The sequence below is a fragment of the Rhinolophus ferrumequinum genome, chromosome 3, assembly GCF_004115265.2.
Source record: "Rhinolophus ferrumequinum isolate MPI-CBG mRhiFer1 chromosome 3, mRhiFer1_v1.p, whole genome shotgun sequence".
In the NCBI taxonomy this organism is placed as follows: domain Eukaryota; kingdom Metazoa; phylum Chordata; class Mammalia; order Chiroptera; family Rhinolophidae; genus Rhinolophus; species Rhinolophus ferrumequinum.
In genome coordinates, this window is record NC_046286.1 from 15,109,601 (window position 1) to 15,125,550 (window position 15,950).

The following is a 15,950-nucleotide window of genomic DNA, read 5'->3' on the forward strand; positions in this document are numbered from 1 at the left end:
CTCACTGGAACTGGCTGGAGCTACTTGAGAAACGTGCAGGGCTCTGGTGCAGCCAGTCTTTTTTCCTGGGGACACCTAAGCCGCAGGTTGTACATTAACTAAGGGCAAAAATGGGAGTGCAAACAGGTGTGGACTTGGAAACAGCCAGGGCCTTTCTGGGACTCACTTCGTTCCCGGTCCCCTGAAGGACACTCAGTCCTACGATGATATGAAAGGGTCATGGTGGGAGAGAAGAACAAAACAAACCTCTTCTCCCATGTCCAAGTTCTACTCCACCAAAGCAGCTGTCTCCAGGTGGTACCTGAATCTAACCAATCGGAAAAGGAGTTACATTTAACGCGGGTCCAGCATCCAATCCGAGGTCACGTCTCAGACTCCACGGCCCGTTCCCCACCAGGGGGTAGCCAGTTCCGCCGTCGCGCGCCGGGCGGCTGCGCAGGCTCCGCAGCACCCCCAGCAGCGCAGACCTGCGGGAGGTTAGGGGTGTTAACGGCGGCGGGTGCCCGCTATTGCGCAGGCGCCTCACGAAGGTCTGCGCCTGGTCGCGGGCCCTTCACGTCGCCCTCGCCCCGGATACCCACGATCCGGCGCCGGGTCCCGTAAGCGCCGGCTCCCGAGCGGCGGCGGCGGCGGCGGCGGCGGCGGCGGGTGAGTGTGAGACTCGCGCGCACGGCGTTGTGGAGGGAAATGCCCCCCTCTCCTCGCGCATGAGGGGCTTTGAAAATAAAGGTGGTGAGGATCACCCTCCTTCTCTCCCGCCCTCCCCCACAACACAGCCTGGGGCGCCGGCGGGGACGTCCGCGACGGGACCCGGAGCGGCAGGGAGGCAGCCGCCGTCGCGGGGAAGGAGGAGGGCGGTGTGGGAAGCGGAAAGACGAGCGAGCAGGTGGGGCAGGTGCAGCTGGGCTAGGAAGGCTGTGGTGGGAAGGGTGGAGAGGCCAAAGCTGGCTCAACACCAGGGGAGGGCGACGGTGGGTGAGGGGGACGAGGAGGGGAGAAAGGCCGGCGGGGTGGGCGTTTGATTAAAAAAAAAAAAAAAAAAAAAAAAAAAAAAAAAAAAAACGAAAAACAAAAAAACAAACCCAAAACACTGTCGAAGGCAGCAACGTGCATCTGTCGGACTATTAGATCAGAGTTTATGGTAATTATATAATCCAAGTTATAAACGAATTTCCGAGAAAACCAAACAATTAAAGGTAACATCTAAGGGCTGCGTAAGAGCCAGACACTGTGGGAAGCACTTTGCAAACAAAACACTTCCTTTTCTGGGCACAACAACCCTATAAGATAATAATATCCCACCATACAAATAAAGAAAGTCAGGCTCAGAGAAATGAAGTGCTGTGACCAGGATTGTACAGGCAGGGACAGGCAGATTCAGGTTTATACCAGGTTTGATTCCAGAAGGGTTTTTGCTTCACCACCAGGCGATCTGGTGGACCGAAGCCTGAAAACTGGACAAGTACTGTAGGAAATCACCTGCTTGTTTTAATATTATGATTTTCTTTTCTTTCTTTTCCTTTTTCCCCAAAGGTTTTTCCTGGCAATTTATTTAATATAAATATCCTCCCCCCCCCCTTGCTTTTAAATTAGCTATGAAATATTTGGGAGAAATTTTGATGAAAGCAAAAAGAGTACATGGGCGGGGGTGGTATTTTACAGTGCACAAAAGCAATATAACTAGCTGTTTTGAAGCTACTTGCTAGATAACTCTGCGTGCTCTGGAAAATTGGAGAATAATTCAGAATCCTAGAAAAGACAAATTCCTTTAAAGAGTAGATATATTATTTCCTTAGAATATTAAGAAAATAATAGAAAGGGAACCACTTAAGTTATCTATGGGCATAGACAATAATGCTGTGTTAAAGCTGTATGAGTTTCATTAAAAATAATATTTGTGAAGCGCTTAGAATAAAGTTATTGTATTACGGAGCAGATGGCATGCTAATGGTGACAAATATCTTTCACTATATCTTGTAACTGTTATACTGTCTCAGCTTCACATGGGCTAAGAATGCCGGTGAGAATTACCTGACATGCATTTCATCCAGATGAGAAAGCCATCCCAGGCCAGGTGGAGTGTATTGTCCCCTGACATGGAGAAGACTACCAACTACGTCTGGTTCCCCTTGGGATATTTGGATGTAGTCCAGATGAGTCTGCTTTTTTGTTTCCCCCTTTTATATTTTTTTTTGTTTGAAAAATTACAGTATGCTTCCCCATGTTTTCTAATATAATGACTTGCGATTTTCATTCCTTGAAAGCTGCTTGACAACTTCTCACTGGTGTTTTGTTGATAGTTTAACACTCCCCGTTAAGTGAAACAGAATGTGGTAGATACAGAAATTCAGGCACTGCTAATGAAAGATATTCTGGCAGAAAAATTCTGTTAATAGTTCGGAGATTATTACTAGACTTGTTAACTTGCTGCTACTAGACTCATAAATTTGTTGAGGACATGAAATGAGTAAGAGCACAGCAAAGCTACTAATTTCTTTCTGAGCTTGGGCCACCCCCAAACTTCCGCTTTATCATGGGTAAAAAGAAGGGATTACATTCTTTTTAGTTATTTTATTTCACAATAATATCATTCTGCCTATCATAGTACAGACATTTTTATGTAATGTAACAGCTTTGTAACTAGAAGGGATACAAGGAATCTGTATTTGAGAGTCCCTTCTGTTACACTTTATACTTCCCTGTTTTATAAATGTAGCATATCACACAATGGAATATTATTCGGCAATAAAAAGGAATGAAGTGCTAATATATGCTACAACTTGAATAAAACTTGAAACATTATGCTAAGTGAAAGAAGGCGGTCACAAAAGATCACTTAATATATGATTCTTTGTAGATAACATGACTAGAATAGGCAAATGTATAGCAATGGAAAGTACATTAGGATGAGGACTGGGGCACTTGGATCCAGTAGTGTGTTAAGGGACTACTGACCCCAGGATGGAGAGCATGTGAGCATCCTTTTCACTCGAGATTTGGGGAAGAAACACTTTCATTTGTATGTATTTTGTGAGAGAGAGATGCGTACACAGGCTTTTGTTTATTGTTTTGCATATAGGAAGTGGTGTAAAATATTTTCACATTGAAACACCCAAGTCTGTATTATGAAGTACAAATTTCACATCACTTTTGAGGTAAAATGAGACTTCAGAGATGTTTCCTGTTTTGTGTCATAGCATTTCCGATGCTTTTAAGATTATAATTAAATTTCCCTCTACTATACAAATAATTGCTTTATAGAGATGTAATTCACATCCAATTCACTCATTTAAAATGTAAAATAATATATTACAGAGTTGTGCAATATCACCACAAGCAATTTGAGAACATTTTTATCACCCCAAAAAGAAACCTCATACCTATTGGCATTTATCCCTCATTTCTCCCCAACCCTTTGCTCGAGGCAACTACTAATGTACTTTCCACTTCTATACATTTGCCTACTCTAGTCATGTTATCTACAAAGAAGGATACAATAAGTAATCTTTTGTGACCGCCTTCTTTCACTTAGCATAATGTTTCAAGTTTTATTCAAGTTGTAGCATATATTAGCATATATTAGCACTTCATTCCTTTTTATTGCCAAATAATATTCCATTGTGTGATATGCTACATTGTATTTTATTTTTATTTGTCCATTTATCACTTGATGGACATATGAATTGTTTCTACTTCTTAGGCTCTTAGAAATAATAGCTCTTAGGAATAATACTACTGTGAATATTTGTGTACAAGTTTTCGTGTGGACATGGGTTTTAATTTCTCTTGGGCATATACCCAGTAGTAGAATTGCTGGGTCATATGGTTACTGGGTCATATGTTTCTTTCGAAGAACTGCCAAAATGTAAAATGTTTTCTAAGTGTCTGCACCATTTTACATTCTTACCAGCAGTGCATAAAAGTTTCAGTTTCTCCATATTCTTGTCAACACTCGCTATTATCTGTGTTTCTGATGACTATCCATCCCAGTGGGTGTGAAGTGGTGTCTCATTGTGATTTTGATTTGCATTTCCCTGACTACGAATGATGTTGAACATCTTTTCATGTACTTATTTGGGGAAGATTTTTTTTTTACTGATTCTTTGCTCATTTTATTTATTGTATTGTTTGACTTTTTATTATTGAGTTACCGTTTTGTATATATTCTAGATATAATTCCCTTATCAGATATATGATTTGCAAATATTTTCTCCCATTCTGTGGGTTTTTTTCCTCTTTCTCTATTGTATCCTTTGAAATACCCAAGTTTTTAATTTCAGGGAAGTCAAATTTATTCTTTCTTTTTTGTCACTCCTGCTTTTGGTAATGTATCTAAGAAGACTTTGCCTCATCCAAGGTCTAAAGATTTACTCCTGTATTTTCTTCTAAGAGTTTTTTTTTTTTTTTTAATATAGTTTTAGCTTCTAATTTTGGTTGTCGGCCAAGTGTATGTGAATCAGCAGGCTTTGGCTAAAACTAAATGATGAAGATTTATTCAAGGGTCTTACAGAACTAGGCAATACCCAGAGTGTTCTGAAAAAAGGAAGAGAAGCTGAGGTTTCTTAGAGGAAAACAACCATTCTTGAGAAGAATCAGCCCTGTGTTTGGGCCTCTGGTACGGGGAAGTAGCTATACTCAGAGAGAAACCAGGTATCTGCCCAATCCAAGCTTTTATGGCAATCTTTCATGGCCCTCCGCACAAGTTCTAAGATCGCTGGAACCTAGGGCAGAGCCTGCATGGTATTATTGTCTGACTGAACCCAGTTGTGACTGCCCAAGGGAGGAAATGAGTTCTACATAAATACTGGGTGAGGGGGCACGAAATACTGAATGAAAAGAGAAATACTGCTGTCTGGATTCTTGACAGGTGAGATTGCTGAGATGTGATGGGCTGTGTCAATACAAAGTATGTCTCTTGTACTAATGAGAGCTGTTACTTTTCTTTGGAGAGCTGGTTTTTGTTATTCTGTATTGCCTTTGCTTTCTTGGATGGCACCAGCAACAGATGATCCCTGCACCACGCTCAGAAGGCTGCCCATCTCAGGTTAAAATGCTAGAGATTTTCCAGACCCAAAGATCCTCACAAGCAAGATTCTGTGCCTTTGGTCTGCAAAATTTTAAGTCCCTGGTTTTCAGAGGGTCATGGCTTCAATCACTAAGTATTTGAATGATGACATGTACACAGATCATCTAGGTAGTATGTTTGAAAGAAAAAAAAGGCTCTGCTTCAAGTAGTTACAGTCTAATGAGAAAGAAGAACCACAACACATGACTTGCAAACTTACTTATCGTGTTAGTTAACTTGCCGCTGCTCATGCCTGGGACCTCTAGGTGCCGCTCCCCATGGCCGTACCTTGAGTCTTCTTACCTGAAATAATAAGGAATGCATTCATGTCACTCGGCCTACAAGCTCCCATCCTTGCAACTTTCACTGAAAGTTCCTTTTAAAATGCCAGTTCTTTGACTTCAGTAGAGTCTCTAGTCTAAAAACCTTTCCACTTCTTGCGTCTATTTTACTTTCAGTTTAGATGCTGCAGCTCAAAGTCAGCAACTCTTTAGCTACTTCCTTCATCATCCTTCAGTTTCTGGCAGAATGTCAAGCCCAGGTAGGATCAGCTGCCTGTTTTGTTCATGCCTGTGCCAGGGCCACTGAATTACTGGAGAAAACCGATCGACAGTGTCACTCTAAACCTCCATAGCACCGGCTGTCATCACTGACCACCAGTCCTACTGTTGCCTTGTACTCTCTCCCATTCTCCACTTGGCCATTTTTCTGTGTTCCTAAAGCCCCGACTCTTTTGCCACCCCACTCCTTCTCAGTAATTGCCCCTACTGCCGCTTGCAAGTCACAGAATGCAGCTCCCTTCCCCTTCAGCCCTGGAATCTGTTAGCTCGTTCCTTTGCTCCTCCCCTCGTTATGGTGGAAGAGGTCTCCTGCCCATCTACAGCGAAGCATTCTATCTAAATCGCGTATGCTATTTTCTTAGCGACCAAAGAAGATGGAGACTGCCGGCAGAGAGATTTACTGTAATCCATGGATTGCTAAAAAAGAATGAAAAGTCAGGCAGAGCTCTGAGCCTGGCTTATCAGGTAGAATAGTTTTGTCTTTGACAGTAAACGGGATGTTTAAGAGGGATATGCTGATGAAATTCATTTCAACAGCTGTTGGATTTCTTCAGAAGTTACTGTGGCAGCCAAGTCCCTGGAGGCTTTGTGTGTCTGTCAGCTTCCTGTGAATATTGTGCAGCTACAGGCTGAGGTGGAACCTTTCTCTCAAATAATATTTATTTCTTACTCTCCTTTGGTATGCCAATGTTTTTCAACAAGATCTGGTGATGAACCAACATGGTATAATTTCCACCACCTATTTCTGTGGTACCGGTCATTAAACTAGAAAAATAATCTCTCTCTCTGAAGCCTCTGAAAGCTTGGCATTGTTTCTGTTTTATGCAAAAGGATAATTTTTGTTTCTTCATCTGTTCTTATTAAGCTGAATGTCTGCTGCTGCAGATGAGAAAGGCAGCCAAACGCACAGAGTATTTATGTGGTGTGTGAGAATGGCCCATTTCCCCTTCAGAGCATGAAGGATGGGGAGGACGTATGTAAATAGGAAATGGGACATTGGATAAGTGAAGGCAATTTTCAGTTTTCTCAATTTTTGTTTTATTCAGTTATCTTTCAGTAAATGACATTATTTAATTTTTCAGTTGATGTAATTAAAAACTGGGATATAAAAAGTTTATGGATGTTGGTTCTCTTCTCTTGATGGCTAAACTTTTGAAACCTAACCCAAGTCAAATAGCATTACTACTTATAAATTGTATTTTTGTATTTTAGGAACCCTGATCATTCTCCTTCAACACGTTCATTATGAAGTTATTAGTAATACTTTTATTTTCCGGACTTATAACTGCTTGTAGAGGTAATTCTTCCTACAGTTTGCCACCAAAGTTACTTTTGGTGTCCTTTGATGGCTTCCGAGCTGACTATCTACAGAACTATGACTTTCCTCATCTCCAGAATTTTATCAAAGAAGGTGTCTTGGTAGAGCATGTTAAAAATGTTTTCATCACTAAAACATTTCCAAACCACTACAGCATTGTGACAGGCTTGTATGAAGAAAGCCATGGCATTGTGGCCAATTCCATGTATGATGTAATCACAGGGAAACATTTTTCTGACATGAATTATAAGGATCCTTTTTGGTGGAATGAGGCAGTACCGATTTGGGTGACCAATCAGCTTCAGGAAAATAGATCAAGTGCTGCTGCTATGTGGCCGGGTACGGATATACCCATCCGCAACACCACACCTTCCTATTTTATGAATTACAACTCCTCGGTGTCATTTGAGGAGAGACTAAATAATATTACCACGTGGCTGAGCAATTCAAGCCCACCAGTCACCTTTGCAACACTCTATTGGGAAGAACCAGATGCAAGTGGACATAAATACGGCCCCGAAGATAAAGACAACATGCGCAGAGTATTGAAAGAAATAGATGACCTGATTGGTGACCTGGTCCACAAACTCAAGATGTTAGGCTTGTGGGAAAATCTTAATGTAATCATTACAAGTGATCACGGGATGACCCAGTGTTCTAAGGACAGACTGATAAACTTGGATCTCTGCATCAATCGTTCAGACTATACTCTTATAGATTTGACCCCAGTTGCTGCGATACTTCCCAAAATAAGTAAGTAAACTTATAGCCAGGGGATATTTGAATGGGGCAATGGATTGAGGAGGGAGGGTTTTGTAAAAGAACGAAGCTCTGGCTTTTGTAGTTCAGGACCATACATTCTTACACTTACTCAGAGTGGGATTATATGTTTTCCCCCCTAATTTACAAGCTTTTAAGCAATTAGTTTAAGGTTTTGGTTCAAAGTGTTTATTTCTTTGCTTTTTGATATATTTTGTAATTATTCATACTAATAGAAAAAGGAAATTTTTATCCTTATAAAACTTCTTAGATTTTTGTGTGAGATGTACCTTTTGTCTACTGATCTTAGAATTAGTAATTAGTAGTGATGTATAATTAGTTTATTTTTGTTTAGGAAGCTAGATGTGAAAACTATCCCCTTTGTATAAAAAGTTCACCAGGAATAACAAAATGAAAAAAGAGACATGTGAATGCTTTGAAAAAGAGTGTGTGTGTGTGGGGGGGATTTATCTCCCAACACTGTCACATGATTATTATTGCTCTTTTTTTTCCTTTCTTTTTTTTAAAGAATTTAAAGCGATTTAATAGATAGATGATACTGTTCAGGACTTTTTCCCAGTTATTCTAGTTAGAAGTATTTTTTTCATTATCAGTTAACCATGACTTTTTCCCTTTATTATTTCCTTTTTCTCCCAGATAAAACAGAGGTTTATAACAAACTGAAAAACTGTAGCTCTCACATGAATGTTTATCTCAAAGAGGATATTCCTGCCAGATTTTATTACCAACATAATGATCGAATTCAGCCTGTTGTTCTGGTTGCAGATGAAGGCTGGACAATTGTGCTAAATAAATCATCATCAAAATGTAAGTATTAGGAGAGTTTTGATGTGCCCTAGGGATAAATCATGCATTGTGATATTGCTCTGTTAAGAAGGTACTTTGATTGACAGATGTTGACACAGTACAGTTAGTTCCATTTCCAGTTGAACTAATGATTGTCAGGTCTTCATTCCATTCTCAGGCTTTCATTTGATAGCGATTTACAGGAGCCACAATTTTGCCCTTAGATTAGAAGGTTGGGTGACATTGAGGCTGAAGGTGTAGTTTCACTTTCTTACCAAAGCTGCAGTTACACTCAGTCACTTTCAAGACCGGTTCTCTTGATTTGTAGAGAATGAAAGAGAAGTAAGGAAACAAATAAAAGAGAGAGAGGTAAAGAAACACAGTGAAAGAGGAGAGATTAACTAGTTCAAATTTCTCTTTATTGTTTTATGTTAAAAAAAAAAATTGTCCAAGTAACCCTGAGTCTTTCCCCAATGATGAAATCATTTACCTGAGTGCTACAGCTATTTAGAATATTTGGCAAGAACCAGAAAGTAAGCAAACAAATGTCTAGTGTATACAAAATAGATGTATCAAAGGCTCTTCTAAGGAAATGTACAGGGGAGAGTTGCAGGTCTTCCTTGAAACCAGCTTATTTATCTGTATGTTACATTCATTTTGAATACTTTTTTTAAAAAACCTTATTTTGTAATCATTAGCAGTGGTCCAAAAACTTTCTGTAAAAGGCCAGGTAGTAAATATTTTAGGCTTTGTGGGCCAGCTGGTCTCTGTCTCAGCCACTCAAGTCTGCCTTTATAGTGGGGGAAACGGCCTGAGACAATATGTAAGCAAACCGACGCAGGGTTTTCTGATGAAGCTTGTTTACAAAAGCAGGTGGGGGGCTGGTTTTACCCAGGGGCTGTAGTCTGCAGATCCCTGATCTGGAGCAATTCAGAAACATCAGGCAAGAATAAGACTGAGGGTTAATGGAATTATGCATTATTTATATTTATGTTACATGCCTGTTGTGGAAAAGTTGAGAAAAGAGAACAAAAGTTGAGAAAAGAGAACAAAAACTATAAATATAGAGGTACAGACAAATGTTAATTAATTGTCGGAGGTCTTTCCCCTTCTAATCTTTTTTCTATTACATATACTTGCATGTTTTTATATTATTGAAATCATATCTATATACAGTGTTATATTCTGCTTTTTATTATATTGATCATGTGTATTATTTTTATTATGAAATATTTTAAACATACAATTGAAGAATGATACAACAAACACTGATACACTCATCACTCAGTCCCTGCACTTTACATGACAGTGGGAGCTTATTAAGTGCAGATGGTGTACATTAAAAGGCAATATTTGTTAAAATAAAGCTAAAATTTGAGTACCTGGTATTGGAATTCTACCTGGGACCATCACGTTTTTCTTTGAGTTACACTTTTACTGGTGTTACAAGTTGGAGCATCTGGTTAGACTCAATACAGGAATCCCGTCTGTAACTTTCTCAGTCACCCAGCCCTGCAGATACTGAGATGCTCATTGACTGTCAATAAAGCAGGCAGTAGTATGTTATTCTTGTCACAGGAGCAACGACATAGGTAAGTCTGCAGATTCACTTCTCCGCCATTCACAGGTTTACTCACTTCCGCTCTCCCCAGTAGTCGGGACTCTCAGCCAGACCACTCTTTTTATCACTGGTGCTGTTTGCAGTGGGTTTTTGCAAACAGTGCTGGAGATTAACAGCTGAAATAGGTGGGGCTAGGACTGAAAGATAATTATATCAGATTGAAAAATAGTTTTAAAATCTGAAGCTGTGACCAACCAGGAAAAGGGGGATGTGTATGAAATAGGGCACATGGCTGAGTCGAAGGAAATAGAAAATTTTATTTCTGAGCCCTGACTGGTCCAACTAATCAGAATTCTAATGATGGGAATTACACTGGCAAGACTCTAGTATGTTTACACTTAAAGCAAGTTATTTTGTAATAGACTGATCTCATTTACTAACATTATCTTGTTCTTTTTCAGTAGGTGACCATGGCTATGATAATTCTTTGCCTAGTATGCATCCATTTCTGGCTGCCCACGGTCCTGCATTTCACAAAGGCTACAAGCACAACACGATTAACAATGTGGATATTTATCCAATGATGTGCCACATCCTGGGATTAAAACCACATCCCAATAATGGAACCTTTGGTCATACTAAGTGTTTGTTAGTTGACCAATGGTGCATTAAACTGCCAGAAGCCATTGGCATTGTTATCGGTGCACTCTTAGTCTTAACCATTCTAACGTGCCTCATGATAATCACGCAGAACAGACTGTCTGCACCACAACCATTTTCTCGACTTCAGCTACAAGATGATGACGATCCTTTAATTGACTAACACATGCGGGGGTTTATACAAAGTATCTTTGCTTAGTCACAAAACCAAGGATATACCCAAGGTGTGATAACTGTGAAAAAGGATACTTTGAATGACAAAGACTTTATACCAAGCATGCTAAAATTATTGTTTTGTTTTTCCTTGCGTTTTGTTTTGGTGCATTGTTAGGTAATACAAAAACGAAGAAGGAAAAAAAACACCCTGACTATAGTAAAAATTGCTAGTAAATCATTAGTCAACACCAACTATTTCTCTACCTAGAAACATTTTTTAAGAAAAATACTGCCTGTCTTTTTTTCTTTTTGCAATGAAGATTTAACACATCTCTAGATGAAAATATGCCACAATTTAGTAAGCATGCCTTTCTAATAAATTTTTATATTTGTAAATGAAACAATGGAATCTTTATGCAATTAGTGGATTTTTGTGTATCAGAGAGGAAAAGTTACCTATATTTTTATATTTACATTTAATAGAGTTTGTATTCCAAGTAAACCCTTGACTTAGGAAATTCTCTGTGATGGTTAATAAAATTAGTTACCCAGGCAGAAAAGAGCTAGCATATGAAGATACTATTTTAGGAAAAGCTATCATAAAATCAAAAAACCAACAAAGACAATGTGGTACAAAGCCTCTGTCTGCACCATTGTTTTTGTTAAGACCCTTAAGCTGTTGAAGTCTCGAAAGCTTTATCTTTTGAAGGTCATTGCTAATAAGAAATTAACAGAATAGAGAAAAGTGCATTTTTCTATTTGTGCTTAATGCCTTTGTGTAAGTCATTTAGTTGTGTGTGTGCATATATGTTTGCGTGTATGGACGTGCAGACTTTATGTGACTTCTGGAAGGCGGTCAGAGGTAGACTGGACCATAGGCAGGATTCCACGTCCCCATGGAACACAACTCTTAGTCAGGAAGGGTTATATTTGCAGTTCATATTTGTTTGCTTTCTTCTAACTCACAAGATAAAATTACAATTTTTAAAATTTGTAAATTTTTGTTACTCTTTAACTTTCTCTTGTTTATTGTAAGCAGAGGTTTCCCAGTGCGGCAGAAATATTTATAACCTGGTTATAAATCTGGTTTTGATTGAGTCAGAAAGAGGAAGAGAGATTTTTATGTTCACCTTTGGGGCTCTTACGCCTTACTTTTTAGACAATAGAGTAGTTAAATTTAAAATGGAATTTCGCATCTTTTGATATTTTACATTATTCATTTGTTAAGTGGTAGAATAAGCTATCAGCATTGCCTAACATCCCATAGCCTGAGTGCTAGGTGGTACCTTCTAATAATCAAAATTAATATGAAGAAACTGAGGTGTGGCTGACTAGATTGTATCTGTTAGAGGAAAAATTGGGTTCAAGAACCATTCATTACGTAGGACCTGAGGCAAGCAATTGATATTAATGTGATCTTTAAAGTTTTGACCATATAAAATAAACTGTTTTGCAGATACAAAATTAATCTACAGTAAATAGGCAGTCCAGTTAAATGTTAATTATCTGTGAAGGTTAAGAACTGTGGTACTCAGCATCAAATATATAATTCAGCCTACTTGGTCACTGCTGATTTCCTGATCCGGTATTTAGTGCCTATTGTATTTGGGGTTCTTGAGAAGTCTTCCACGTCCTGCATAAATAGCTCATGCTATTATTGGTCACCGTTGACTGTATTAAGAACAGCAAACTAATAGGACCAATTTTGCTTTTTGACAAATTTTATTTCTGATCTTTTTTCTCACATAAAAGTAATCCTCAAGGTTAATAGTTGATCTGAATGAAATCAGAAAAATTTCTTTCTACTTCAATTTCCATTGAAAAACAACAACAAAGAGTAGAACAGTCACATTTAAAGCTGTGAACATTTTAAAAATAATAGGATATTTTATACTAGTTGAGTAGAGTTTGGTCCTTGGGAGTGGTGTGAGTTTTAGTGACTGCATTAGCTTGACTGGCAGTTACGAGTTTCAGAAATCTGTACATGGCATCCAGCCTGTGAGTAGATTTTATATAGGATGGAATAGGAATAGGATGTCAGTGTCTGAACTCTGAACAAAAGACATTTACCTTTTTGTCTTGCCTTTCATGTCATTCTCAAAACATTAACTTTAATTAAAATTGTAAATTATATTATATATATATATGTTAATGGGACAAGAACAGTATTTATTTAATCAAAGAGACATTTATATGTTATTATATTGAACTTTGTGTTAATTCATTTGTATCTTTAAAACATTATCACTGTTAAAGCCAATGACTCCTGTACTACACAGAATATCTTTTAGTAAAGCTTGCCTTTTACATTAAGGTTTTGGTGTATTTTGTTAAATAATTGATTAATATGCTGCTGTGTTTTCTGGGGGCTAGAAAGTTTGGTTCCAGGAAACATTGAACTGTTTATGACAGCAATACTCAAAGGTAATAGGTAAACTTCTTATTGAGTTTTTTATTCATTGAGTGAATTCAGAATTACTACATTTACTTATAAAGTTCTGCTGCTGTCATTAATATACAATTTCTTGTGGTAAACAGCAATAGAATAAAAATTTTTTCAAGGCTCTGTACTATAGGCTTTGTGTTATTGTTCCGTTAAGCTTGGTATAAGAATTTAAAAATAAATTGTTGGAACATTAAAAGATTAAAAGTGCCTTAGCATTGTTCTTGGATTTCTTCCTCTCTTGCCCATATCTGTTAAGCTTTAAAGATAATTGCATTTAATTCCTTTTGTTTGGAGGGTTTTACTTCACTGTGAATACATAAAGCTACAAATGAAGGACAAGGACGAGATGGAAAGTGTGTATTTATTGTCGATTCTTAAAATAGTGTGTAATTAAAATGAAATGAGTGTGCTTTAAAAAAATTGTATGTAGTGCCTTAAAGTAAAATATATTTTAATATTGTTTGAATTCATGACTTTGTTTATGATTTAAACATTTATGTGAATAAAATCTCCCAAAACATCTTTGCTGTATTATTAAATATAGAATGAAACATCATTGATGATTTTTAAAATTTGTCACGTTGCACAATATATATAGTGTGACAGATTTTGACATGATTTAGTAATACTGCAAAATTCCACATAAGCATCCACTACAGATTTTTTAAAAATAAGGATTAAGTGTATAGCATTTAACTAAAATTTTAAAACAGTGTATAAATATACAATCCAGCATAACAACATCATTTGAAAGAAAGCCAGTATAAATTTTGCAGAGCTTCCAGAATTATAATTTATTGGATTACAGTAGAAAGGAAGAACTTTGAAAAAGTTGATTAGAAAACACTCGGGGTCAGGGGGGATTATAGTATTTAAACTTTGTTTTACACATAGCCTTAAGTATTTAATGTCTTGTCTAAATGAGTATAGATTCAACAAAGTTCTCTCTGGTAGAGCAGTGATTAATTCATTTCCTACTCTCACAGACAGTGACCGCTGCTAGGAGCTGTGGGAAAACAAATGAATAAAAGGTACTTCCTGTACTCTGGAAGAGAGTTCAGTAGCATTTCAAAAGTGGTTTAAAACTTGATACCTACAGATTACTTATGTCTATTCATGGTTCAGCTCTTGCTGAAGAGATGCTTGGCTCCGGAACCATTTTCCAGGCCCTGTGCTGCCTCAAGTTTGGATGCCAGGTTCACGTCTTTCCCCCACCCCCAGCCTTCTTGGTGCCTGTGCTTAGGCATCGTTCTAGTCCTCCTCACATACAAAGTGCTTCAGAGCATATGTGAGAATCCAGACGGGTCTTTTGGGTCCTGGAGTCCTGTAACATAAACACGCTGATCAGAACATATACAGAGCATGCCAAAAAAATGTATACACATTTTAAGAAAGGAAAAAACTGTATTAAAATTGTAATACTCAATATATACCGATAACAAAAGATGAATGCTAGTCACATTTGACTTCTGCAATTACAAGAGATGCTCAAAGTGGTTACCATCAGTGTGATTTTAATAGTTTTCTTCCCTTCTTAAAATGTGTACACTTTTTTTTTTGGCACCCTTTGTAGTTCTATATCGTGTGTGTGTGTGTGTGTGTGTGTGTGTGTGTGTGTGTGTGTGTGTGATGGTTAGTGTTGAAACTGGTAGGACCTATGACTCATGTCTCCACCAGAATTACCTGGCAAAGGCAGAGTCTTACCCAAAGAGCAAGCGAAACTGCTGTGCAGACCTACCTTTCCACATATCTTCTACCTCTAAGACCTCTGAAATCTGATTTCAACAGTCAATAAACTGACTCTAGTGAGTTCATCCACTGATAGCTCCATAATGATGGTTAACAGATAAATACGTGCCTCGGGTTCAGACCTCCCTCCTGTGTTAAAGATCCAAATTACCAGTGACCCAATCAGCGTTCTTTTCATATCATATCTTCACTTTCACAGAGGTGGTGAAAAAGATCAATAGAAATTAACCGCAAAATAATTCTAGGCAACCCCTATGATACAAATACACATTTTTATAAAAGGGTTCCAATAGGTCAGACCTAAACCCAGTAGTATTGATTTACACATTGTTTGAATTGTCCACTGAGGAGACTGGACATGTTTTTTTTTTACACAAAATTTCTGTGAACTCTTGTTTTTTATTGTGAAAAGACATAGGAGTTCTGCTTCCAGTAAAATAACAGAGTGTAATTCAAACCTTCTTGCTAGAATTTTGGACAAAATACTGGGGGTGGCAAAAAAATGTATACAAATGGACACTTTGGTCAACGTTGTTCAAGCAGTAGTTGCCAGTAATCAGAAGTGTCTAGACGCTCATGGTAACCACTTTGAGCACCTCTTGTCATTGCAGAAGTCAAAAGTGACTTGTATTCATCTTTTGTTAATCGGTGTATATTATTACAATTTTAATAGATTTTTCCTTTCTTAAAATGTATATACATTTTTTTAGCACCCTCCGTATGAAAGGACGGTGCTGTGACACTGAGGAATTAACCAAGAAAGTGGAGAATCAAAAGGCCAAGATTCAGAAGAAGGAAGAAACCTGTAAACGTGAGCCCCTAATGGAATCTGTGAATTCTGGAAGAGGAAGCTGAGAGGCTGAAAAGCT

The 15,950-nt window shown here is 38.1% G+C and overlaps 2 protein-coding genes across 5 annotated transcripts in view; one reads left to right on the forward strand and one right to left on the reverse strand.

Moving 5' to 3' along the window:
• Positions 1–402: 402 nt before the first annotated feature.
• Positions 403–11,290, forward strand: ENPP4 (ectonucleotide pyrophosphatase/phosphodiesterase 4). Of its 4 annotated transcripts, none has more exons than XM_033095458.1 (4): positions 403–648; positions 6,838–7,696; positions 8,360–8,530; positions 10,532–11,290. In XM_033095458.1, the coding sequence occupies exons 2-4, from the start codon at positions 6,871–6,873 to the stop codon at positions 10,891–10,893; spliced, it is 1,359 nt and encodes a 452-aa protein (XP_032951349.1). In that variant the 5' UTR covers positions 403–648; positions 6,838–6,870; the 3' UTR covers positions 10,894–11,290. The 4 variants fall into 4 exon arrangements, with proteins under 4 accessions (XP_032951349.1, XP_032951364.1, XP_032951342.1 ...); XM_033095473.1 differs by having other exon boundaries at positions 403–641; positions 6,837–7,696; XM_033095451.1 differs by having other exon boundaries at positions 403–635; positions 6,837–7,696.
• The window catches only part of ENPP5 (ectonucleotide pyrophosphatase/phosphodiesterase family member 5), a 33,811-nt gene continuing 22,058 nt past the window's right edge, over positions 4,198–15,950 (reverse strand). The window contains exon 4 of the mRNA XM_033095441.1: positions 4,198–5,368. Within this exon, the coding sequence (XP_032951332.1) occupies positions 5,328–5,368 (41 nt within the window). The 3' untranslated portion in view covers positions 4,198–5,327. The remainder of the gene's footprint in view (positions 5,369–15,950) is intronic.